Genomic DNA, 27,014 nt, shown 5'->3' on the forward strand with positions numbered 1-27,014 from the left:
ACAAATCTGAAGTGGTCCATTAGACGTATTTGAAATACGGCGATTTGGGAAAAGAAACTAAGAGACGTGCTAGTTAAACAAATAACTCTTGTCCGGCTGCGCAATAATCGGTTGTTTAATTCTTAGAGAGAAATTATTTCTGAACCGTGCTGCTATATATCTTTGCAGCTCTATGCTGCACTGCTATGCACCTGCTTGAGAGCCAAGTTTTCCAGCCTTACTGGAACAACCAGCTACTGCAACGCTGTAACAAAAGACATTTTAGAAAAAATGCGTTCGACGCGGTCTCTTGCGGGGATCTTGTCAGCAAAATTAAGCTTACATTTGAGCATTGCTTTTGAGCAGTATCTAACTTGTAGTTTCTTTCGCGGGAGGGCGCTCACATCATATTATTTTTTATTAAAAGGTTGGCATGTGTTATCGCAATGCCGGTGTCTGTTTGTTTTCCGCGGAAAGGAAGCGATTGGACGACGACTTTCGTATGCCGTACTAGAACTACTGGCAGTTTTTATGCCATGTTCATGATCGAGTCGATCAAGTGCAATGGCGGACGACGAGGTAGGTGGTTTACATCTCTCGTAGACAGGTGATGATGCTTTACATGTGGGTGAAGAAGAGAAAGTTCGGCGTATTGGAGTAGTCATGATTTTGTTCGAGGTAAATACATTCGGCCGAAATGGACAACCAAGCTACGGAATTTCGAGCTCGCAGCTTGTGTCACCGCCCCGTGCGGTCTATCCCGTGACCGTTTCGGGCTTGCCTTGATAAACCCGAAAGCTGCGGTCGCTAACGGTGTCCTCAGCTAGCATTTTCTTCGCACAAGGTTCATAATCGCTACTGACTGCCTCATGTCAACTGTGCATCGCTGGACTATGTGTCGCGAGGCGTCCAATCTAACCTACTTCCACTCGCGAACTCACCATCTCTTCGTGTTTGTTGTTCGCAGGAACTTGATGCTGAAGAAGAGAACAAAATGAGGTAAGTGTCTCAGCAGTATCTTGTTAACGTCTCACTCATATACGACCTGTATGTGGTTTATTTTCACGTTGCAGTAATGTGTCGCCGCTACGAATTTTGCCAGCTAGAGGTTTCACTTGTTTCCTTGCTGTTCACGCTTGAATGGTTGCGAACAGCCAGAAATATTTTTTTTTTTCGCGCTTAGTGCTTAACTGCTTTCTGTACTTTATTCCGACCCTCAGGCAACCGTTAGAAGGTCAGCTGTACAAGTACACGAACGTCGTCAAAGGCTGGCAGTACAGATGGTTTGTGCTTAATCCGGACATTGGAATGTTGGAATACTACATGGTAAGTTAAATGTTGGGGCGATCGGTTGCAGGTGCGTGCTCATCACATATGCCTCTTCGTTTCGGCTTTTCAGTTGGATGAAGTCAAGAAGGGCAAGCCTCGGGGAGCAGTTCATCTTGCGGCAAGTTTTCAGATATACTTATTTGTTTACCTGTATGCTCATGCTCTGACACGCCCTCATATTGCACACGTAATTTGAGTTTCTTAACTTCACTAAATTTTTACTCCATTTGAACAGGGCGCCGTGATTTCACCGAGTGATGAAGATGGACAGATGTTCACTGTCAGTGCTGCCTGTGGGGAAGTGTACAAGTTAAGAGGTAAGTGCTTATTTTTTCTCGAGCGGAAAATGGGCACACGAGTTTGGCCATTCACCATTGCTATTGTTCTTCAGGTCAGGATGCGAAGGAGAGGCAATTCTGGATTAATAGGCTACGCAAAGTCGCAGAAGACCACACAAAGACCATAGCCCAGGTGTGTATTGCCAATGGCACAATGGTCACATTTGAGCCCAAAGAAGTTGCGGACATCGGTTTCCGTGTTATGCTTGCAGGTCATGCCGTGTGTTGTTAACCACGTGAACGCTTTGATAACTGTGAGCTGCAAACTCACTATCAAAGTGCTAGGCTCTAAAGTAAAAAAGGTGGTATTGACAAAAACTCCCGAGCTGTGGTTTTATACGGACATAATCGGAGCAGCCTTTGGGGCATTCTTCTTTTCCCTGCGAGCTTGATGAAAGCATAGGCGTGTTGTTTGTTTACATGAGAGCAGATAGGTGTGCTGAATTGCTGTTTTGTTCAAGGAAAGAAGTGAGCTGCCTATTTAATGAGCATCGGTATGCACATCTGTGTGCAAAAGCAAGCTCTTTCAAATTTTATTTGCATCTGTCGCGATCAAATTTAGCAGAAGTAGTGCACTGCTCTTGTGTGAGTGCTTCAACAATGTTGTTGCTATAAAGACGTTAAATCTCCCAATCTTTGCTAGTTATCGCTGAGCGATTAAAAGAAAATGCTGCATCTTGAAGGTGCAGGAGATAATACAAAGCGAAAAGTGTGTGTGGGATCCTCCACATGCAATATGTTACACTTGCAGAAAAACCCTCCGCTGCTGCCACGTGAAATCCGTGGGCCCCACGAAGGTGTGGTGCCGCAGGACAAGGGAAGTGGTTCGACCCAGAGTTCGCAGACGGTATGGTACACGACCGGGATGGGTGCACACAGCGAGCCGAGTGCGACGCCAGCTGAGGCCTTTTCCTCGGTGCGGGATATACTGGCACGTGCTGGGAGACTCTACCACAGTCTAGCCCAGTCTATTGAGGTATGTAACAGTGCTTAAAGGGAAACTGTGTTCACCAGTATGCATGGGGGTACAATGCATGCAAGGCTACAGTGTATACCTAACTTGTGGGTACATTGAAAAACACAGAGCTGTAGCTCATAGCTAGTAAACTATTTTTGCTAGTTTTGTGGAACTAGGAAAAAGTAACATGGGCACAGCATACCAGCAGAAGGAGTCGGACAGCTTGGCAGACAGTAACGGAGCATTCGTTTTTCCTTAACAACCCAGTTTTCCCTGCAAAAAGCATCGAGCCTCCCTATCTAAATAAACCATTCATTCATTCATTCATTCATTTTTTTTCATTTTACATTGGTGGTGGAACAGCACTAGGGCAAGAGCTTGAGCTGGTTGCATCGGCCTGGAGGTGTCATTATTGGTAGTTGAGGCACTGACTCACTCCATGAGCTGCTGCAGGTTTATGTTGCTTGATACAGTGATACAGTGAGCTTATAAAATGAGAGGTTGTTGACTCATATATGTGCCATGATGTCCACTCTGCTAGAAAGCTGAATGAGGTGAAAGCCAAGCCACAGGCTTTGAAGATTATAAATCCGTCCAAACACTTTATGCCTTATTGTGGCTCTTGTGCGTTCCCCGAGAAGGTTTCCACTTTGCTCTGCCTTTTGATGCATGGGCTCAAGTATTGATTTAGGCGTTTTAAGGCTGGTTGTCAGTACTAGCCAGGAAAAGAAAGGGTGGCTGCTTTCCAGTCGTTTTTGATATTGGGAATCATGAGATTCAATTTTCAAAGTTTTGTTTTTAGGCACTTTGTTCAAAGAGCAGGTGGCATATTGGCGTTAGGCTACAAAAACATATGTGCTTCTGCCTTTGCAGTAGTCTACACTGCTGTTGACAATGCAGTTGTAGTGGTGATGAATTATATACACCAGTTTTCTCCACTTTGTACATTTGACATGCGTGAAGTTTGCATCACCCTCAAGACATTCTCTGAATTTTTTTTTTCTGCACCCATTTGTTGCGATTGTCCTCACATTTTGAGGAAATGTTCCCACCGTAGTGTTTAATTCCTGCTCCAAACATTTTGGATTGCTGTGTCACACTGTGGACGGTATGTATGTTGTGCGAAGGGTGCGTTTTTATGACTTCTCTTGTTGCTGCGTCCTGTTGAACATGGTCTTCACTTTGCCTTCTTTTGTCTGTGCTTTCATTGCAGGGGCTTCCGAGCCATGGCTCTGGTTTCAAGTGTTATGACCGGGTGAGTGTTGTGCTGTGAGTGGCCGTTTCTTGTCACTGACATTCAACATGGCATCCAAGATGTGACGCGGGTCACGCCGTTTTGTCATTGCCAGGACATGCTGTTGCTGAAGGCTACGTCGTGCGCCACTGTCATGTGCCTTGAGCAGTGCCTCAACATTCTACAAGAAAGCAAGGTGTGTTGCTTCTGCCTAGTAGTGTGGCCTGCAAAGTTTGGATGATGGAGCACGGCCCCCTTCCTTACTGCCCTCAATGGGAAGGCACAAATTTGGTGCATACTCCAATGAATGAATGCCTTTGGGTTACATCGGCAGTACGAAAAACTTCACTTATTTTGCCAATAGACAGAGGCCTCCTGTACGCGCCCAGAAAAGCGTGCCCACCTGTAGTGTAGCATTAACATGTGCTAATTGCGGTTACGGTTTAAGCATAATCTCTGCGGGCCCTAGATTTGCTGCTGATGAATCTAATGTACTGGCTGACCGCTTAAGCCATAGTAGCTCCGCAGCTAAATAATGGAAGCCCGAGAAGCTTGGAACTCAATGATTCTTAATTTTTGTTTAATGCATCCTTTTTCTGTGGTTATGTTTGCTTGTGTGTGCATGCCAGTGTCTGTGTTTGTGCGTGAAAACTGCGGTGCAGTGCAAAAACTGGCAACAGATGAAAGGAGAAAACGTGGGCATGGTGAAAACATGGCAGAAAAAGACTACGGACAAGTGCTGAGCTCTCAACTGAGATTTCGCCATAGAGCATGAAAATATATGTATACGTGGTAAAAACAAAAATCCACCTTAGGTGGAAGATGAAACACTTTAAACTGTTGCTACTTTTACGTATGTGAGACGAGGACAAACTGGTGCTGGTGTTGTGCAAGAATCGGCATAGACGCCAGTGGTCGTGATTGGCAACCAGCAATTTGCAGAGGCTTCCTGCGCAGTTTGTCTATTTGTCTGCTCTGCATTATCGTGCACTTGCTTTAGACCCAGAGACTCAAGCAATGGACTGACCGCATGCGTTTGCTACATATAATGGCTCTCGTTACCAAACCTGCAGCAAACTGTGCAGGTCTGGTTATCCACCTCTTTCGGAACTTTTTCGGGCCGCCGCGGTGGCTCAGTGGTCATGGTGCTTGGCTGCTGATCCGAAACACATGGATTTGATCCCGGCCGTGGCAGTCAAATTTCGATGGAGGCGAAATTCTAGAGGCCCGTGTACTGTGTGATGTCAGTGCACGTTAAAGAACCCCAGGTGGTCGAAATTTCCGGAGCCCTTCACTACGGCGTCTCTCATAGCCTGAGTCGCTTTGGGACGTTAAACCCCCATAAACTATAAACTTTCAGAACTTTTTAAAGTGTACCAATGGTACCTCTATTGCAAGAATACTGATGTAAATAAACGCATTGTAGAGGTGGTGATCTTAGTGGAGCCCCATGCTGAATTACTACTGCTACTGCGGGACCGAAAGCATCTTGAGTGACAACTAAGGCAGATCTTTTTTCACAGAAGTATGTGCAGTTTGCTGTTGGTTACCGTGCGCTACCACCAGGTGCGTGATCCGAATTCCTGCAAACTGTGCATTAACGACGTTCTGCCAGATTGGCAGAACATTGACCTGGTCTCCGAAAGGACTGGTTGGAGAAGGGAAAGCATGGTTTGCCAGAAAAATTCGCCATAAACAGCACTATAACTTTCCTACATTTTGACCATTTCTATCACATTTGGGAATGCAGAGGACAGTCGTCAAAGCTATCAGCACTGCCTTCTCCCAGTGAACTATGAATTGTGAGGAAGCCGGGCAGATGGGAGGAGTGTGTCGGAGGTGGCAGTGCTCACACCAAGTTCCAGTGTGCAAAACAAGCCACTTAATATAGTCGTCAATTTCATGAAATGGTAGCGGGGATGTCTATTCTCTGTCCTGGGTCTGTTGCACGAGGGGGAAATTGGTATTAAAAAGAAATTCGGCCGTGCTAAGCGTAAGTTGCTTTGCACATTATTCAGCGAGAGCCGTTCAGCTGCATGCCATACTACCCATGTTGTCCCAGTGGGTCGTTGAAGGCCCGTGCGTGGCCAAGGTCACCTCTTCGAAGCCGGGTGCTGCACCTGTTCAGATGAGCCTGTGTGGAGCACAGCTGCACGTATGGAGCACCAGGCTTCACTGAGGCACCAGCATGGCGAGGCTCGCATGAACAGCTCTTGCTGTAAAATGTGCTCTTTACCGTGACCACTTTTTTCCTCCCCTTTTTGCGTCTTTATCAAATGCTATAAATTTTGGCAAAATGCCCAGTATATATATATATATATCTTTTTTATTTTTTTGACAGGCACACTGTAATCCTGCCGGTTTGCCTGCCAACTCCACGGTTGAATGGCTGGAGGCAGCACACTTTGGGGAAAAGTAAGTGTAGTAGACTTTTTCTTGCCTTTTGACTTCTGAGTTTGGCTTGGCTGTGCAAGTTCGTCTTGTGGTGGGTACAGCTGAGGAATGCAGTATTCATACAAGCCTGCTGCTGTTGTGTGTGAATTCTTTGCACGTGGCAGAGTGATTCCGCAAGATGTAATTTCAAGCACATAAAGGACCTGAAATAGTTGCATGTTTAGCATCGGCGTTCCTCTAAATTATTTCCATCAGCCTTGTGGTATTGAAATCAAAAAGAATGCACTTAGTGACTAGAGGGTCACTAAGTAGTATTTCTAATGCGTCAGAACTTGCAACCATGCTCTGTTTTGTGGTAGTGCTCATAATGGACCCAAATATTTTCGTCATCACTTGTCTGGTTATGTTATTGAGATTTGTAGGGTAAATTTTGTTTAGGAAATACTATGTCAGAGGTTTTAGCGAGCTGCATGTACTGATGAATTTCTGCTAAATAAACTTATTGCAAATCTTTGTTTGATCTTTGCAGTAACTTGTGGGGTTAACTTGTGAGGTTTTTGTTTCTTGCTCAAGAAAACCTGTATTCTTGTTGTATACGAAGTCGAGAGTATGACGGAATCCCATCCTGTTGGGGGGGGGGGGGGGGGGGGGGGGGGGGGGGGGGATGCTACTCAAGAAACAGAGACACTGAACAGTAAAATGAAATTTGAAGTTTGAATTTGAAGTGATTAAACTGTGTGATGAAGACAATAAAAGTTACAAAATTGTACATTTGTTTTTACATGCTCGTTCTATAATTGCCAGCATGATACATTGCACTTTGTTGTTGTGCATATTTCCACTACTCAAGAGTTTTTAAATTTATCAGTTTTTTTTTTTGCCTTTCAGTGTTTCTGCTGTTATTTTGGCTTATTACATTGGCATAACAGTGAGGTCAATCAAGACTTGGGCTCAGTCAACAAGTTGCCAAAAAACCAATGTTTGGTAGCTTTGTCTTAATGAATACGCAAAAAAAATTTCATTTAGAGATTTATATCCGCCATGGTTGCTCATTGGTTATGATGCTCTGCTACTGAGCCGGTGTACCTGTGTTCAGCCCCAGCCGCTGCCGCCGCATTTCAGTTGAGGCATAATTCAAAGGGCGTTCATGCGCTGTGCAATTTCGACACATGTTACAGAACCCCAGGTGGCCGAAATTAACCCAGAGCCCTCTACTATGGTGTCCCTCATAGCCCATGTATCGCTTTGGCACATTGAACCGCACAATTTACATTAGAGTTATAACGTGCTTTAACATATTTTATTTATCTGACGTTGATGGATCTCTTTGCATCTGCCATCTGCATTTAGTGCATTTGATGCTCTAATGCATTAATTTGGAACATTTAATCGACGATTCGGGGCTGTCGAGTTGAGGCTGAAAAAAAAAAAAATCTTCCTTCAAACTTTTGAAAATCGCACACGTCACTTGGTGCGCTGTGGCGGTAAACTGTGCTTGAAATAGCTGCAAATTTACTAAACAAAAAAAACTTGAAAGTTAGTGCCTTGTTGCCAACACCTCTTTTCTTGTCTGTCACTACACTGCGGTTTTGGAACGGTGAGCCAGTATGCTCAAGTTTGTGCGATGGTTACATACTAAGACGAGAGTTTACAGAAGCATTTTAGTCGGAAAGTTTTGGTATTTGAGACTGTCCCTCTTTCCTGCTGCTTATTCTCTTTTGCAGTGTATCGGATGGCGGTGGTGGTGAACTGGGTCCCTCTTGTAAGCTAGGCCAAACAGCAGCCACTTCGAGCAGCGGTTTGTCTGGCCCAGGTAACGTCGGCGGTCCCGCAAGCTGACGAAAGTGCCGGCTACTGTGAGGGTTGCAGCGTCTCTCTTGCTCGTACAAATGGTGAAACTCACCGTCGCCACAGAGCGCCAACGAAACCGTTCCGTCTGCCAAATTCGGTGGTGCTAAATGGCACACTTATGAGCTAAAGCACAGACTGGCATCTCTGTTCTTACGCTTGCCAGCGCACGTATTGAGGTTGAAAAAGATAGGGGTGGGGTGTAGCACTACACTTATGTAGATCTGCTGGCATCTTCTGTTGCTTGGAAAGTGGCAGGTGGGGCAAGGTTCTGCAGTCATCTGTCGGGATTTCGATTCCGGCACCACTTTACAAATGTGCCTCGTTTAAGCAGTATTACTACTGTACTTGTCCCTTTTTGCCGTGCCACACCTACTTCTTGGGTCGGTAGACAATGCAGTTTTGGCACAGCTCATTGTTACAGGTGGTGGATGCACCGGTTAGCTCTGTCCAGCACTCTTCTCAGGCATAGCTGAGTATTTTTTTTTTTTTTTTGTGACAAGCATTGACAGCAACTTGACACACGTCCACACTGATTACACATTGCTCACAATTGTGGCCGTCTTGACTTGAGGAACAATGGTGGCATTTACCAGCCTGGCCAGGCAGTGACCCTTTGGAACGTTAGTTGAGAGTGGCCACTTCATGAAGCTATTGTTGTAACACATCGTTACTGTGAAGTACCAGCTTTCAAGAAGAGTTCATGGCCTTGAGACCACTTTTAGTTTTTTAAAAAATTATTTTACGCTCAAGAAGCACCAAGCCTGTTGTATTTTCAGCACACTCAGCATGTCTGGCAGCATTATCATTGACTTTATTGTAAAACTGCTAACGGGGGCAGTTAGGGCAGTATTTGTTGCGGTAGAAACTTTCTGTACGGCTTCGCTAATGGCAAGGACCTCTGAGCCAACATGTGACAAGGCATGCCAACATGTGACATGGCATGCATTCTATTGTTATGTCATGCGAGTAACTCGTGGGAACACCCGTCGTGCCAGGAGGTGTTTTACTCACTTGAACATTTTATAGGTAAATGAAAGCTTGGGTCTGGAGTTCAATGGTCTAATGGTGTTCTAGATATCCTGTTCTGCAGAATAAAGTCATAACAACAATTGACCATAGTGCTTCTTTAAGGCTGATTTGATGATAGACAGCCTAAACGTCGATAGTACTATCATCTTTTTCCTTCTTACTGGAGAGTCAATACGACTGTAGTCAGACATTCTTTCTGAAGACTACTGACTTTTACGATGCGGCTGACTGAGAGCACTAGGTTTGTAGGGCCTTACATTGTCATTATTTAAGGCTTGCCACGATGATGGTTCCTTAATCGGAGTCCAATGTCATGTTGGTCTACTATCGGTCACCGTTGCACATAAGCATAGCGTCAAAGAAATGGCAACCATTGGTGATGTTGCTACCACCGCTTAGTCTCCATAGCTGTGCTCTACAACGCTGATGCAACAAATCTTTTAAACTGCATTTCAACTCTTTTACACTTAGTAGAGCATGTACTTGCCATGGAAAGTATGTATAACACTTTTGAACTGCACGGCAGCGTGCTAGCATTGGCGTTAGTTATTCCTGACATGCGCAGTGTGTCTGGTAGCAAGACTTGTGACATATTACAAAAGATGAGCATTTCTTTCTTCCTACATTCAATTAGTAGTTCAGATTTTTACCTCTTCTCGTCTTTTTGACATCTTCAGAACAACTAGGAATTTGATGCAGTCTCTTTTGAGGCAACCTAGTAATATTGGGCATAGATTATATCCTTAGCTGACAAAATCTTTTGGGGCTTATACCTCTCTCACAACATGTGTTCAACATCACTCGATGAATTTCAACTGGGCATGCTCACCTTTATGTGCCCCTTAGATCAAAAGTGCTCAAACAGCTTCTTCTGAGCAGGGTTTTGCTGGGCTGTCGAAGAGAAACACGGGCGCAGAACTAAACGGCCAACGTGCAGAGGGGCTTGTTTTGCTCTGTCGACGGAACAAATCACTGTGACCAATAAAAGATCTTTTTCCTTTTCACATTCGCCCGTGTCTTCTTGGCTTCATGGTAGTCGTAGTGCAGGCCTTCGCATGTCATACGCAGTCGTCTATGATACAGTAAGTAGCATGCGTGTGCTGGATGCGCTTTGTATGACGTGAATTGGCGGTTTGTAAACGACGACTTTGCCAATAGTGCTAGTCTTGTGCAGGTTAGGCGGACAGGAGCATGTGAGAAAAGTGTTTTCTTCTTTACGGATGATTTCACTGGGGCGGTTCATGACTGCAGTAAGAGTGGGAGGGTAAAAATTTAGGGATCGGTCTTGTTTCCTAGTTGAGTAGTGCGAAAAAGAAGACACGAGACAGATGAAACACAAACGCAAAATGCATGTTGCGGAAGTTTCACGTGTGCCTCGTCATTACTTGTGCTCGATTAGCTTGGAATGCGTAACTAGCAACCCTAAGCCGGCATTCTAGTTATTAGTTTAGGCAGCAGTGTTTAGTTAAACCAAAGCCTGAGCAACACCTTTTGTGGTTTCTCATAAGCTCTCATGCATGCTGCCATGCACTACCTTTAACGAGCAAAGGGAGGGGAAAGCTGGCATCTTCAGTGCTGTGCAGATTTAGCTGCAGCACTGTTGCGAGAATGGGCCTGTAACAGTGCATTGTAGCATAGGAGTTGCACGACACATAGTTTCTAGACAGTGACTTGCTTCATATCCATTGGATTGGAAATGTGCGTGCTTCGCCTGTTTTCTGCTAAATTCATAAACTGAAGCCCGAACATCAGTGTTGACACTCGGGAAGCTAAAGTTACTAATTTTGCCACACTTGACAAGTGTGTGAACTTTATGCCAGGAACAGCAAGTTTTGGTTCACAGGTGCATGACTGCACAATGCACGCATTAGGTGCTTTTTGTTACTGAATGCCACTGTCTCCAGCTGTGGAGCTTGACATTTGAGTCTGATGGAGATGCAACAGGTGGCGTAGCGCCTACTGAGCTGTTGTGCCTGCCAGTTAATTCAGTGTCCTAGCAGTGACAGGGAAGTTTTACTGGGGGATTTCATACAAATTGATTCTCTGAATCAGTTACTCAAGATTAGAAAAACAATGAGGGAGTTCTCTCTATCTTTTTTATTTATGGCTTCCACATGTCCTGCTTGAAGCTTAAATAAGATACGAAGGCAGGCTGCAGTTTGAAAAAAAAAAGAATAAAGCTGACAAATTAAATAGTCAGTATTCAGCGCACATTTTTAATAGAGAACAAACAGCTGTGTTGCAATGGAAGGGCTCGTGTCTGCATGGTTAGCACTGCAGCAGAGCTGTTTCGTACAGCTCTTCCTGAATGAGCTGATATTGATGTTTGCTGCCTGTAGTATGCATGATACAATGAGCAGAGGTTTAGCGAACTCTTAATAATGCTTTAATTATCTCCCTGGCCCCTCGGGGGTATCAATGCCACACAGTCCTTTGATGAGAAGTTACATGCAGATTTCATGCCTGTGGAGTGACCGTAGCCATAGCCGGCGTAACTCCTGGGCATTGTGTTGGAGTCAAAACACAGGTGTATATTCAGTGATATATTGTTGGTTACCTAATCTCAACTCTCTGCTCAATTTGAACAGCTGTCTCGAGGCGTCTGTTTAGAGTAGCGCTAGTACTCCATTGGGCACTGCACAAAGAGATACTGGTTCAAGTGAAGCCACTTTCATTTTGTGCCTACTGCATTCAGAGCCTGGAAAAACAGATTGAGACATACCCTTCGGCAAGCTTCTAGCTGGGCTTAATAAGTGGGCTTTTTTGCTCAAAGTTTTTTACAAGCGACAGAGTTATTCTGGCATGCATTGACATGCGATGCATGCATGTGAGAGCATGTGGGAACCATTTTCATTGAATACTGATCTTGCATTGCTGCCTTCTGCATCTGTGGAGCTTTTTCGTTTCCTTCTTTTTTTTTTTTGCATGTTTTATGAGTTGAGTAATGGCACACAACATTGTAGGCGGGATGCCTATAGCATCATTTCTCTTTCCGCAGCAGGGAATGCCAACAATTCTGGCGAGGTGCCCGACGAAGACGAGAGTGACGACGAGGACGCTGCAATTCCAACCGAGGAGAACAAGGATGCCATATTGCAGCTACTGTCCAAACTCAAGCTCGGCATGGACCTAACAAAGGCATGGACAGTGTCACGCATTTTGCAGTAGTGTCTTGTGCGCACGTTAATCTCACTGGCGGTAGCTCACATATTTGTACCTGTGCAGTTAACCCTTCAACTGCCAAATTAATTTTTTAAAAAATGTACCAAAATCACTAAATTGTTTGGCGAAAATGATTGTTGTCAGGATTGTTGGGCGATATGTATATGCTCAAGCCTGTTTAGCAAACTGTGCCTTGATAGAGGCATCACTGATGCCATGGCTCATGCGATGCTTTGGACCCTGTCGTCTACTGAGATGGGGTGTTATGTATTCGCTGTTGTCATTAGTTGCAGATGGTAATTTTCTCATACATATCATATGATGAGCATAGATTTAATATTGTAGGATGCCCCTAATGCGTCTTTTGGCAGCCATAGCAGCAACTGCATAAGTTGTAGCGCCGTACTGCAGCGTCGCCGCTGGGATCTCGCTGTATCACATGATGATTCGTTTTTCTTGAATATTTGCACAAGTAGTAAATACTCGTGAAAATACCTTAGTCTTATTCGATTTGGTTTGATTTGGTTCAGTTTGGTTCATATTTAATTCACTATTTGTGTATACATTATCATATTCAGTTAGTTAGCAAAGCTACACAATTCGTGCTTAGTGCAGTATTGAAAAAGTACTATTCCGGAAAAAATGCTGAACGTCATAGAAGGCAACGTACATGATCATGATTGTTCCAGAGTGACCTGGTTAGGTCTCACATAGCATCTGTAAAGTGATAAGGTCAGGTTGTGGCAGTTGTAAACAATGAACATGGGAAAAGAAACTTAATAGGGCTTTATGGCATGTCCTGCTGTTGGCTAGACACAGAACAAAACAAACTGACCTGCGTATTGGGACTGCGCATGCGCATGGTTTTGTTTGAATCGCAAGAAATTATCTGCATGATAATGAGCAGTGGCATTGCATTCCTTACCTGGAGTAACTGTGCCGTTACCTGCTTGAGCATTTTTCTGTCATGCCCCGTTCTATTCTCCTAAAGCACATTTAACAAGTGTAACTCTTATTTGGGAGCGCATGGCTTGTTTGCTTCGGTGCTCTGCACAGAGGTGGCAGTTTTCAGCTAACATCAAATTGTTTTAAAGGGCTTCTGAGCCACCTTCACGAGGTCTCCATATGTTTGCTCAAGTGTTAACCATTTCTCGTGGGCCTATAGTATACTTGCATGTTGAGTTGCAGATGCAACACTGTGGGAAGGGGGGGGTGGGGGGGATCATGTTAGCCGACTAGAGTTAGCAGACTAGACCCATCAGCCGCACTCTCTGTTATGATTGCCATGCAAACATTTTGCTCTTCTTTGGGCCCCTAGGTGGCGCTGCCAGGCTATATTCTGGAGCCCAGGTCTCTTCTCGAAGTGTACGCTGATTTCATGAGCTACCCAGATATGTTCCTCAGGTGAGTCGGAAAGTCCTCGGTGGTTACCTACTATTGCTGCAACCAGGGCCGTTTAACGGTGTGCACTGTTGGACAGGTAGGTTTGTAATGTCGAGAAGGTAGAGAACGCGAATGAGGGAGAGGAAGAAAAAAAATGTGTGCAACACATATCTTGTTCTTGTATGTTTGTATTGCCTGCTTACTGATGTTGGTTGGTCACCACACTTTTTCAACTTGAAAGACTGATCCACTGGATATAAATGCTTGCCTCAGGTCGTGCATGATGTTAGAGTGCTTTCTGTTTAGAGTCGTAGCTCCTGTTTTGCTTGTTGATAGGCAGCTGTAGTAACAGTTTGCAAAAGTTGCTGTAGAATTTGTTTGGAGTAGATCAAAGTCAAACAACAAATGATAATGCCATAATGGTAACATGTTTTTACAGCATTCTGCTAAGTATTGCAAATTTTTTTCATCTCTCTGCTTACTGTAGGGGTAATGATTGCAGAAATTTACTCTCTTCGAGGTCTTAATTCTCAATTTCTGTGCCATACTAGTCCAGCCTGAAGCTCACATGTGCAGCATATGGTGTGCAGGATAGCAGATGGTGAAACGCCAGAGGAGAGGCTGGCCATGGTCACGGAATGGCTACTCTGCTCACTTTATGCAACTCGTAAGGTAGGTTGTTGCTAGGCATTCAAGCAGCATGCTATACCAGGTGGTTAAAAAACTTCTCTGTGCAGTGGTGAAGTTTTTTAGTGGCATGCTGTGACAGGAAAGTATAACGAGTTGTATCTTGGCTGTGCTCGCCTGTGGGGTGGAAACTTGGGGGCTAATGTAAGGCTTCAAATTAGATCAAATTATATATTGAATTATACTGAACAGCTGTGCAAACTGTGGAAAGGAAAATGGTAAAAATAACATTAAGAGAGAAAAAGAATAGAGTGGGCAAAGGAACAAACGCGAACTATTGATAACCTAGCTGGAATCATGAAAAGGAATTTCCGACATGGCCTTGGCACATAGTGGGGAGAAGGTAAGGTAGATAAGAAGGTAAAGGTAGCTGCGTAGGCAGAGAGTAAGCTGGGCAGGTGGGACTAGTAAATATGTCTGCACAGTATGACCGCAGCTGTCCCAAGACAAGGCTAATTCAAAGATGTGGGAGAAGCCTCATGTTCAGTCCAAACATTAGTGCTTTATCAGCATTCATCTTTACTGCCCATAATGGAGCAGCTCTAAATGTTTATCAGCAGCATTCAGCAACCCATACGAGCTGTATTCAGCATAATATAGCTGCATCTGTGCATGTGCGAGGGAATTTGGATTATTGCCATAAGCTTCACGTTTACTTTTCTTTTTGTCTCACACAGGAGTTGGGTGAACTGAGCTCGCAGTGTCAGGTCATTATTAGTTCCAGAATGGGCACTGGTGCACATAAAAGGCCAGCTTCTGGCGGCATCAATTCTTTTTGTTCTTCTCAGCCGTTACCAACTGTGTTTGTCGGTTCTACCACCGCCAAGTTTTCTGCTTCAGTGGGCATAACTTTCGTTCAGTAAGCAGCTTGTTTTTTCAAGCTTGTCCCGGCACTTGCTGATGTCACCAGCGTCCGATGCAGTATTGAACCGAATCTGTTGGAGAAATGAACATGCCTCGATCTCCTGCAGAGCCGGTCAGCAAGAAAACCGTACAATCCCGTGCTTGGCGAGATGTTCCATTGCTCTTGGCAAGTAGGGGGTGCTGGCGAGGTCGGAACTCAGGTCACCTTTGTTGCAGAGCAGGTCTCCCACCATCCTCCAGGTGTGTGCTCCACTTATTTGCGGCCCTGCTTCACAAAGGTTGCATTTCACAGAAAATCGTCTAGAGAAAGATGTATCTGGTATAGAGAAGGTACAGAGTCTATCACACTTGTCTAGAGCGCTCGACAGATGCCGTCTAAGGGAAATAAGGTGACATTCTAAAGCAGATATTGACTTTCACTGATAATGCTTGCACTGGAGAACAGCCGAATAGACAAGTGAACCGCACAGGCATCAGCACCTTAACGCTAGCAAAGCAGTTGCGGAAATATTTCACTTCATTTGCTCCGTAGCACACCGTCCGAGCGCTCTAGACAAGTGTGATGGACTCTGTACAACTATGAACAGGAAGATTGGCTATTCTAGACATGTGCTTTTCGGGCACTGTCAAGACATCTGCAAAAATTCAGCTGGTTCCGAATGCTGCTTGGACACTGAAGCAGGCAATATCCTTACTTTCTGGGGCATTGCAGGCAGTAGCCCAAAAAAGTCAGAGCATTGCCTGTCTCAACCGTTGCTTTTGTGGGCTGCCTTATCGCCTCAATGCTGCCTGCTTTGTAAGTATAAAGCACTCAGGGTCGTTGTTTCATGGGTTTCTAGAAGGGAACCTGGAGACAAATGGAGTAAATGCACTCCATTCATTGAAGTTTACTCCACCTTGGGGAATTCCACTGACTGCATTGGTTGAGTTGGTGGGGCGATTCCGTGTTTATCTCGTCCAAGAGCTGCCAAGGTTGCGTTAGAAGCTGTTGAAATGGTTAGACAAACCAGTGGCCTACAGAGTAGAAATGCATGTGGCTGTCCAGCTACAGAAAAGCACAGATGCTTGCATATTGCCGAGTAATTCCCACCTACCCTGTGCTATAAACAGTTCCCTTTTTCCTAGTTGTTTTTTTTTTGTTGCAACCCTTGCTGAGGTCTGTTCTTGGTCCTGTGTTTCTCTCACTGAATTGGTTATTTGTTTAATTTTCAGTGAGTGCCTTCTACGTGGAATGCCTGGAAAAGCAGGTGTACCTCGAAGCATCACTCGGCATCAAATCTAACCTCATGGGAAACTATGTGGGCCTGCAGTTCTTGGGCAAAGGTAAGTGTTGGAGTGTGTGGACTCTGATCTCCTTGGTTGCTGATGCCCTGAACTCAGAAAAATTTGCTTCCATTACTTTCCACGTGTTGCTTGCAGACAGAGAAGTCTAGGGTTATTACAGACAGAGCAAGCCTCACTGCCATTGTAGTTCAGAAGAGTGGCGGATCGGGCTAGTTGGTGTACGTTTGTCATTTTTCGCAAGGACTAAAAGAACACAAAAAAAGAAGGAACAGACATGGACGAGCGCTCGTCCATGTGTGTTCCCTCTTTGTCCGTGTTATTTTAGTGCTTGCGAAAAATTCCATTGTAGTTGACATCAGCATCCAGCCTTGCAGAATAGCTGAGCTGTCTGTGTCACTTTGGCAATCATTTGATCTTGGAAGATTGTAGAGAAGAGCTGTGCATGCACAAGGCAGATTTTTTTTCCCTGCCCTGCAGATTTTTTTCAGGATGTGCTGAAAGTGCTTTCAGCAAATGCTTTCAGCATGTGCTGAAAGCAATATCCCCAAGATCCCAGAAAACACTTATCCCAGAAAGGCACTGTTGATGCTGCAATAGCTGCTGTATCGGGAGTTGTAAGATTGGGCCACCTTGGTTGTGTTTCAGTTGAACTGAGATTGCTGAGCCATGGTGAGACGTACAGCATTGGACTCCCCACGATGTACTGGAGGTCATTGCTCAGCGAGCCCTATGTAGAGCTCGGTGGTAGAGTCACCGTCACGTGTAATGATGCGGTGGCGCCAATCACCTTCCACACAAAGGCAAGTGACCTCCTTGGAGGATGACTGTACTGCATGGGGAAGGTTAGATTTTTGACATGTTGAACTGACATGGTGAGCGAGAGGCCACCTTGGGGTGCTAAATGTGTCCGGTGTTGGAATGGCGCAGACTGTCTTTAAGTTTGGGGATGAAACAGACACCAGATGGGTGGGTGGGCTTACTGAATTCGTTGACCCCTGGTTGCTCTACAAGTACAGCAAGGCAAGGACACAAGAACAATGTATGCGTGCAAAATATGGTACGGCCTTCGTCAAAAATATACAGTTCGGACAGTTTTCTAGGCCATGCAGTATGGCTCCCATTGCTTTGTCAGTGTTTCAAATCTGTCAACAGTGCGAGTAGCTCTCGTCCTCAACAGCCCAAAGCTTTGCACTTTTGGGGGTGCTAGAAAGCTCCCATAAGGCGGCTTAGAAGCAAACATGTTGGTCCTGTATTATTGACTAAGGCTGTGTGTTTGAGCACTGACAGGAGGAAAACCAAATTAGCGTGAAGTTATTTGGAATACATAAGGTAGCGTGTTGTAAATAAAAAAAAATTAACGCTGTGCTTTTTGTAAAGTAATGTAACTACTCTGTTAAGCTGGAAAGTTCATTGATGAAATCATGCTTCACTAGCCATGGTGGCACAGTGGCTATGGCACTTCACTGCTGAGCCCAAAGTTGCAAGATCGGATCCCAGTATCGATGGCCTCATTTTGATGGAGGCAAAATGCTAAAAGGCCATGTGCTTTGCAGTGCAAGTAGACAAAATAACTCCAGGCGGTCGAAATGAATCTGGCGCCTCTCATATCTTATGTGCAACCTCGGGACATGTAATCACCACACACCATGCCTACCAGTAAATTGTGATAGTATTTCTCTAACATGACATGCACTGTTTAAAGATAATGCTAAGCATTCTTGTTGTTCCTTTACCCTGTCTCTCAGTTCCTTGCTTTTTTCGTGGCATCTGTTGTGTGGTAATAGTTGTTCTGTTGGCGAAAATTAAATCCAACCACTGACCAATTTTTTGTGTGTTAGGTCCTCTTAAAGAATTTGAGAAGGCTAAAGTGCTCAGCGGTAGAAATAATTAGAAGAATAAGAATGTGTGTGGCAGGTTCTCGCAGATCACGAATGGAAGTTTGCCGGTATGCCTCAAGAGAAAAGTGTACAACGGCTGTACCTTACTGGTACTCACCTATGGAGCAGAGACGTAGAGGCCAAGGAAAAGGGTTCAACTTAAATTGAGGGCTGTAGAGTGGGCTATGGAAGGAAAAATGATATACGTATGTGTAACATTAAGACAGGAAGAGAGCAGAGCCTATCGGGAACATACGTGAGTTAGGGATTCTAGTCAAAATCAGGGCCAAAAGTTGGGCATGGCCAGGGCATGTAACGTGAAGGCAAGATAACAGATGGTTGTTAAGGGCATTGGACTGGATATCAAGAGAAGGCAAGCGTAGCAGGGGACGGCAGAAGGTTAGGTGGGCGGAGGAGATTAGGAAGTTTGCGGGCATACGGTGGGTGCAGCTGGCAAGGGACCGGGTTGATTGGAGAGACATGAGAGAGGTCTCTGCCCTGCAGTGGGCGTAGTCAGGTTGATGGTGATGAAGAAAGGAGTGAGGTGAGCAAAGTGACATGTAGTCTGCTGAATGTGGCAGACAATGCATGTGCTGCTCTAGGCCTACTTCAGCTCAATGTACTTTCTTGTGCACAAATGACAGTGAGAGTAAACGAAGAGCTTGAGTGCTGTAGATGAGAAAGGTGTGATGTAAGGGGCGATGAGCCACCAGATTCAAGAGATAGGCGAGCATAGCAGTGCCATTTAGGCATTTGAGCATCTAATCAACGGTAACCCAGTCAGCTTTGCATGTTCGGTCTGTGACGTATTTATAGAGATGCTGGAAATTTTACTGGTAGCTGTACGCTTAACTGTTTCATTGATCAGTAATATCACAGGCAGGTGGGGTTGAATGACGAGCTAACACCCAAAATTTGCAGCATCTTTGATGGTTGCTTGGTAATTTTTCTTCGTATATATATCACTGAGCAGTGGGACAAACATAGCATCCAACTTTGAATTTCTTTCTCTCAAAGCTCACTTAATACTGCCACCATTCGAGAAGTCCTCGAAGCCTAAAGGTCGGCGTTTTTCAGCCGTTTTATGGAGGCAAGCTGCATTGCATCTCTGGTGAAGTCAAGTCTGCTGCAGGAGAGACGGTGTGCAAGCTTTCGGGGGAATGGAACACCAGGCTGGAGCTGCAGTATCCAGATGTGAGTTGCAGTTCGTTTTATCCTTCTTTCTAAACAGTGGTCCCTTTCTCAGAGCTGGAGACTGACCAGTCAAGAGAAGTGTCTCCTGATGAGATGTTGTCTGTGCAACAAAAATTGTAAAGTTTCATTGGTGGGGTGAGGCATTGCCCCTTGATACAAGAAAATCGTGATGCAGCTTGTGTTAGGCAGCGCCCTGCAAAGGCACATAAATTGCATGAGGCAGCATCACCGAGCACTAAATACCTCAGCTTGGGTGCTGATGGTGAAGTGCTGGTACCTGAGGGACTAGTTCATGTCCTGCAGTTAACTGTATCACTTGTGTGGAAGTTGGCTACAGTTATGAATCTTCAGGATGACCTTACTGCAATTTTATTCCAGTTTCGCAAGTTTACAGTGTTAGATTCACCTTTTGCGTCCATCGGGCACTGCACGCAATTATTGTTATGGAATCAGCGCATTTCTTGTCAGTTGTTGCAGAAATGACGTAATGTTGTGTATGTCTTTTTTCGTGCGTAGTGTTACTGTATCAAGTTGTGGCACAGGTATTACTCCATGCGATAAAATTATGTAAAAGAAAATGGGTGCAGTGGCTTGACGGTGTGGATCTGCATGCTATTATGGACGCTTGCAGAAATGGATTCTGTCAGAAAAAAATCAGAATATGCAATTGTGTCTTGTATCCTAATTATTCAAATGTATTCTGGCGATGGCAATATGGCTGTACCCTTTTGAATGGGCTATCACACAAGGATGGGATCTGACCAGTTAAAAAGCCATGACACAAAATAAACATAGAAACCTCAGTTAATTAAGAAGTTTTTGTCCATGGTGCAGACGAAAGGCCAACTAGCGGTCAACTCATTCCATGTCCGTCAATTCTCACCCCCCACTTCCTGATGCCTCTTTGCGCCGCACTGCTTCTCGCAACCACAAAAACTCTAGTCGTCTTTTCGTGCACTTCGCAAAGGCACTCGAGAAATCTGCCCCTTTCACACTTAATTTTGTGCTTCTTTTTGACATTGTTGCTAGTGTATGGGTAGTTTCATGTGTTGTTCGAGTTGGAAAGTTTGTTGTCAGCTGCCAGCACTCTTCATAGAATTTTCGACCTCTTGATCCACATGGCCATGCAACAGGTTATACGTGGTCATGTTTTCGTGGCTGTGTTATCCTCTGTGTTGTGTCATTTTTGACCCAAGCATGGCGATGCTTTCCTACATGTTTTCCCTTCACATTTTGCTCTGCTTTACTGCATATGCACTCAGACAGTCAGACAATTGTGTACTTATCCCCAGTGCTTAATAAGCACTGTATGTATTTGTGCTGCTGCTTCACATATTTGCATTTCTGTACATAGATAGTTCTGCTAAAGTATTGCACATCTGTTACCAGCAGTGAGAAAAACAACATGATGCACTATCGGAGGAGAAACAGTAGTGTGAAATGTTGTTCGGCACGCCAGTAAGGGTGCATCATTGGCTGCCATCGTGTCAGTTGACAAGTTCGCCTGAAGCTGCAGTGAGAACCTTGGTGTATAACACCACTCAACTGCGATTGACATCAATGTTGCCTGTTCAACGGCATTCGCCCGTGCAGAGGGTGTATCAAGAGTCTGCACAGTTTTTCTTTTCTCTCTCTCTCTCTCTTTAAGTGAGAACCCACTCCTGGCTCCGCTTTGTCCACAGGGCCGTTTAAAAGAGTGGAAGATTCCTGAGCTGAAGCGGCACCCCAAGCGCTGCCGTCCGGTGGACGCCCAGGACAGCTTCGAGTCCAGGCGTCTGTGGCAACCCGTAACTCAGGCTCTGCGTGCTGGCAATGCAGTGCTGGCCTCGCACCACAAGTGCCAGGTGAGGTGCTAGCCCTGAGGCAGCAAAGCCAGGGCCTCACAGAGGGGGCTTCAATCAGAGATGCCGAAGCACAGCGCAGCACTTCAGATGGTGCAGTTTCAGCGGGGCATATTGAGCACAGGACCCCTATGTGCGTAATGATCATGTTGGCAGGTTTGCAGATGAGCATATTGTAGCGAAGAGAAAGTTGAAGTGCGATTGCCGCGTACGAAATGTTACGGCTTGCTTGACGTAGAGGCCGGCGGCGAGCACAGCTGGTGATAGCCGGAGCACAAGAACACACGAACCAGAACACAGGTCCGCCAGCAGCAGCGTCGTCTTCGGCACGCGGCAATTGCACTTCAGCTTTCTCTTCGCTTCATTTTTTACTTGTTTCACAAAAGACAGTGGCTTTATGTTGGTGTTCATCTTTGACTGTTTGGATGCATGTGATGTCGGGCATGAGGTTGGTTTTGTAGTGATAGCTATATTACGGTAGCATTTCGAGCCTTCAGCGTGGCAGTGGCACGTGACCGCGGTGGCGCAGCCACAGTGTGACGGCGCCGCCACCGCCACGTGGTCACGTGACCAGGCTTGTGGTGCAGAGCAACTGCGGCTGCTGGCGGCGCAGCCGAGCTGCGAAGCCGAGCTGCAACAGCTGTGCGCATGCGCCGTGTCAAGTGAGATGAAAATGAAGAAGGAACGACTAGAGAAACGGAGCGACGAATGATTGACTTTGCAATTTAATTGAGCAAGTTCCACTCGGCCAGCTGTAGCTATCGCATCACTCGAGGTTTAACCAGACCTAAACCACTGCAAATTTTTTATTCGCTGTTTAACTGGAAGCCTGTTTTCTTTTTCCTTGGAAAAACTATGTATGTGAAACAGTGCACTAATGTAATAAGGGAGTAATTACTCATTGGCATCCATCCTAGTGCAGCCATACAGCTTCCACAGCAACTTTGTTGTTAAAGAAAAATTCATCCTGGTCCAGGGTTAGAACCAGCCACCATCGCTACACCGGAGCAGTCACTCTACCAAACTGAGCTAACCAGGACAGCTAGGATATGGCAGTGCGAAAGTGAACTGATCAATAACTTGATGTGGAACGGTATTGGTCAAATGTTTAGGGGAATCCCCCAAGGTGGAGTAGAATTGTGATAAAGTTGGGTACTTGGGTCGATGCCATTCAGTAATTACTCCCTTATTACAAATCTACTCCGCCTTGGGGGATTCCCCTAAACATTTTACCAGTGCAGTAAAGTTTTTAGCCGCGTGAGAATTTGTGCACCTTAGCTCAGCTGGAGCGCAACGCAGCATACTTGGACATTCCATATATGAAGTAGAGAAGGCAGGGTCCCTTGTCATCAGAGCCTTGTGTACTTATGGGACCTACATTCATTGTCAGAGGCCTGTGAATGATGTTTTAGTGCTCCCTACTCTCAAAAATCAAAACCATTTTTGAATAATCATTTACTTCGTGGCCAAGTGCTGCTTATTCTGTGCTATTACTGAGGTAAAATAAAAAGCCTGCAGTCTGAAAATTTTGTCACCAACCCTTAAAAGTGAGGGAGTTTGCTGGAAGCTGGGTGCCATGTCTGAATTTGGTAGGATTCTTCCATGCATTAGGAATCTCTGAGTAAGTAGTGCCACTAATTAGGCTCACCTGAGCACGATATGTCTCTCAATAGCTCTCGCTGGTTATTTACAATTTTAAATTCAGCCTAAGCTGAGCGATCATTCTGTTCTTGTGCGTACAGTGACGTGTGGAAGGGAAACGCTACCTTTGAAGTTCTAAGCGATAGGCATCGTGCATTGTGTACTAAGGCTGAGAGAGCAGCCCAGTGCCAAGGTTCCTCACCGAGATGGGTGCCCTAATTAATGCACCTCATTGCCATTGCCTCTACACAACAGATTGAGGACCGGCTACAAGAGCCACCTAATGAAAAAGGTGACACTGAGCAGGGAGAAACTGTGCAACAGACGCATGACGCCAAGGTGAGCAACCTGTGTTACCTTTTCTTATTCCCCAAAGTGGTGCTGCCGCTGCGCGCTCAGATCTCCTCCTGCCTTCTTTCTTGGCGGTGCTGTTTCACAACACAATGACATTGTTAGAGAAGCCAATGTCTTTTGGAGCCACTCCCCTTCCTCCTTGACCCTTCCGCAAGCGGAGACGCACTCGCCATTTCTCTGCGTGCCTTGTAAGCAGGCAAGTGGAGTGGATGGGAGAACGGAAAGGAGAGGCGCGGATTCACTCAAGGCTGTTACTGATGCCCGCTGTCCCGTGACCTTCACAAACAGTAGTAACGCTGCTAACTCATAAAATAAAATAAAATGGTGTTGATATATAGTATTCTTGCATGCATAATCGTCATCATCATCAGCCTGACTACGTCCTCTGCAGGGCAAAGGCCTCTCCCATGTCTCTCCAATTAACCCTGCCATTTGCCAGCTGCGGCCACCGTATCCCCGAAAACTTCTTTATCTCATCCGCCCACCTAACTTTCTGCTGCCCCCTGCTATGCTTGCCTTCTCTTGGAATCCACTCCGTTACGCTTAAGAACCAGCAGTTATCTTGCCTTCGCATTACATGCCCTGCCCAAGCCCATTTCTTCCTCTTGATTTTGACTCGGATGTCATTTACCCGCATTTGTTCCCTGCCCGCTTCCGGACTCTTTAACGTTACACCTATTATTTTTCTTTCCTTAGCTCACTGCGCTGTCCTTAACTTAAGTTAACCCTTTTCGTTAGCCCTCATGTTTCTGCCCCATTTTGCATGCTTGATGCATATACCGTATTTACACGATTGTAAGTCGACCCCCCTCCCCCACCACATTTCTGAAAAAAAAAAAAAAAATTGGAGGTCGTTTACACTTGGCCTTTAAAAATACAATGGGATAGCACTATCCTGCCGCAACCGCTTATCGCCAGCCTCTATCGGCTGCCGCGCGCGGGAGCGCCCGTGGGCTTATTCCAAAACGAAAATGTATTGATCACTGGACTACTCGTCCACACTTGTGCCATCGTCTTCACTAGCGCTGCCGTCGTGATCGCTGCTGTGGTCCCACAGCTCGTTGTTTTAACATTGTCGTGCAGCAAAACCCCGCACTTTGCAAACAGCCGCATCACGACATCGCTTGGAACAGCTGAAAATTTTGCCTCGCTACAGCTTCCACACCTGTATCACCCGTTGCGAACGTCGAACTTGCGGCTCGGCGTGCAGTTAGTTTCTTCAGCGCAAAGAATGACAGCCATCTTGAATGTAGGCGTGAACGAGCGCCGGTCACTTAGCGGACCCGGAGCACAAATGACGAATGACAAAGCACTACATTAAAAACTTGTGAAACACGGTTGCCAGCAGTTGAATACGTCAGAGCCAAAGAGAAACTACACATGAGTGGCGTCGGTTCTTCCGTTGGCTATGACACTCCCCGGTGCCGCTGTGGTTCTGAGGGGGGTGCCGCCACGATTGGAACTGCAGCTCTTCCATCAACTATCGGCGCTCAAGGGGAGCGCCGAGTGTATGGTTGAAAGTAAACAAACAAAAAAAAAACCTTGGACGGCACCTATTAAGAGTAGAATGCGAATGCGTTATCGCGCCGCCACTGTGGGCCGCTTATCAGCAGACGCAATCTGCAGCCACATGTGGGGAGTGGCCTGGTGCCAGTTTGCTGCTTGTCGACAACCACCATCGGCCACGTTCGCGCGAGGTGGGGATGCCGTTTACTCAAGGCCAGCACTAAGAGTGATGCGATGGAGCTGCGCAGCAAAAATGCAACTACGCTGTAGCATTCCTGATATCTAGTTTGCCTCTCCTTTATTTATAGTGTGATGGTTTGGTTTCGAATTTAAGTCGACCCTCCCACTTCGGATTTTCAAATTTTTAAAAATAGGTCGACTTACAATCGTGTAAATAGAGTACCAAATGCAAACACTTTTCCAGTGGGCTCACTTTAATTCAGAGTGTGGTTTACTTAAACTGACATTTTTACCCTCAAATAAAAAAAATTCCCCGTAGTATGAATTGCTCATAATTCAAACAAAATTTTTGGTCCCCTGTGGGTCCTGATTGTGAATAGTTGGCTGTGCAAATCACTGCAGTAATGAGATGACTGAATGGTGAATAGTGTTGCGGAAAATCTGAAGGGGAGGCTTGTAGATTTGGGCACTGAGAAAAATTAGCAGCGTTATTGTTTTCTTCAACACACTGCTGGCATGTTCTTTTCTTCTCTCCAGCTGTTCCAGCTTGATGGAGGTGTATGGAAATACAAGTATCCTTTGGGGAAACCAAGCTAGCCTTTTCCTGGAACCTGTGAAGAAACATCATGGACTCAGGAATTCTGCTATGAAGTGCCAGCCTCGGCATAACAGTCACCTCACAAGAAGAAACAGCAATGTGTCATCTCGCACGTGCTATGCAGCTGTACAACAGCAGAGCAAAACGGTGGCCTTCCAAACCTTCAAGAAGTAGCCTTGCCACCAGCATGCAAATACTTTCGTAGTGTACAGAGTTTCAGAGAGAGATCCTTGCAGCTTGCACAGTGGACAGTCATTGCTTTGTAAAATGCTGGCTGCACTGTTTTCTCAACGGCGTTGTGGTATTGCCTTGGGTATATATTGTACAGATAGAAAGAGCGAAAAAAAAAAGAAAGTTAAACAGTGTTCTGATATTGTTATGTATTTTGGAAATTACATTTTTAAAAATAAAACGACCAGCTTTTGCACCTAAAAGAATTTTGCTTTTCACATTTCTGGTAATTCCTCCAGGGGACATCTACATCCGCAGTTCCACACTCTATTTTGATGTCTCCCTTCTTCAGCAGTATGTAGACAAAATTTACCACCCATAGAAACCCCTCCGCATGCCTCATCCAGGCGGCTGGTCTGAGGTCTTGTTATCCCAGGAGGGCTCGGGAGGGGGCACATGTGATAGACATTAGTATGGAGCAGCAAAGGCTAAGAGGCTCTCATCATCCAAGCTGCATGGCAGAAAGTGCACCGGAAGTTGTTTTCTCAAGGACTGCTGGAACTCTCTGGCCACATGCAGTGGCGACGTTTACATCACCCGTCTGTCATCTGCCGGCCAGTTTCTCCTATTACCTGGAGGGAAAAATGGCGCCGCCGTGCAAGTTTCTTGGAGCACTTCATTCATTGCGGGAATGCCCGAAAGATGAGGTTCCGTATTTGGCTTGACTGGTGTTGGGCTGCAAACGTGAATTCTGCCTCTGAATCTGTAGCTGCAGCGTGATGCTGTCCTCATAGAGTTTAATGTAACTAGAGGGAAAGCTGGTTGCACTACACTTCATCCATTATGAAGAGGTGCAGCAATGCTGGAAAGACTAGGCTTCTTATTTGGCTTGACTATTGTTGGGCATACAACGTGGATTCAGCTGTACAAATACGACTCTTCTCGAGGCTAACGTCGCAGAAATGCAGTGAAAGCTGAACTCCGAATTTTTTCACCCATGTTAAGTGTGTTGAAGAAGTGAAGAACGCAGTATTGAAGTAATTTAATCTGCACACAGAGGAGAGCATAGTGGCACAACTACCAATTTCGAGGTGTACAATCCACGCTTTGGGCCTCACACTAGCCAAGCCATGTAAGAAACCTCGTCTTCCCAGCATTCT

At 45.5% G+C, this 27,014-nt stretch overlaps 1 protein-coding gene across 1 annotated transcript; it reads left to right on the plus strand.

Moving 5' to 3' along the window:
- The first annotated feature begins 426 nt into the window (after nucleotides 1-426).
- Nucleotides 427-26,116, plus strand: LOC144111053 (oxysterol-binding protein-related protein 11-like). Its single transcript, XM_077644168.1, has 21 exons — nucleotides 427-558; nucleotides 947-978; nucleotides 1,200-1,305; nucleotides 1,379-1,426; nucleotides 1,544-1,625; nucleotides 1,700-1,779; nucleotides 2,398-2,622; nucleotides 3,818-3,859; nucleotides 3,954-4,034; nucleotides 6,180-6,253; nucleotides 7,957-8,045; nucleotides 12,111-12,250; nucleotides 13,593-13,678; nucleotides 14,248-14,329; nucleotides 15,316-15,448; nucleotides 16,421-16,531; nucleotides 17,138-17,292; nucleotides 19,447-19,563; nucleotides 21,246-21,407; nucleotides 23,301-23,384; nucleotides 25,623-26,116. The coding sequence occupies exons 1-21, from the start codon at nucleotides 544-546 to the stop codon at nucleotides 25,680-25,682; spliced, it is 2,004 nt and encodes a 667-aa protein (XP_077500294.1). The 5' UTR covers nucleotides 427-543; the 3' UTR covers nucleotides 25,683-26,116.
- The last annotated feature ends 898 nt before the right edge of the window (nucleotides 26,117-27,014 follow it).

This window comes from Amblyomma americanum, chromosome 11 (assembly GCF_052857255.1).
Source record: "Amblyomma americanum isolate KBUSLIRL-KWMA chromosome 11, ASM5285725v1, whole genome shotgun sequence".
NCBI lineage: Eukaryota > Metazoa > Arthropoda > Arachnida > Ixodida > Ixodidae > Amblyomma > Amblyomma americanum.

Coding starts and splice junctions, on each gene's coding strand:
- LOC144111053 (XM_077644168.1), top strand. Junction 1,626..1,699: donor GGAAGTGTACAAGTTAAGAG/GTAAGTGCTTAT, acceptor ATTGTTCTTCAG/GTCAGGATGCGAAGGAGAGG. Junction 13,679..14,247: donor TACCCAGATATGTTCCTCAG/GTGAGTCGGAAA, acceptor TATGGTGTGCAG/GATAGCAGATGGTGAAACGC.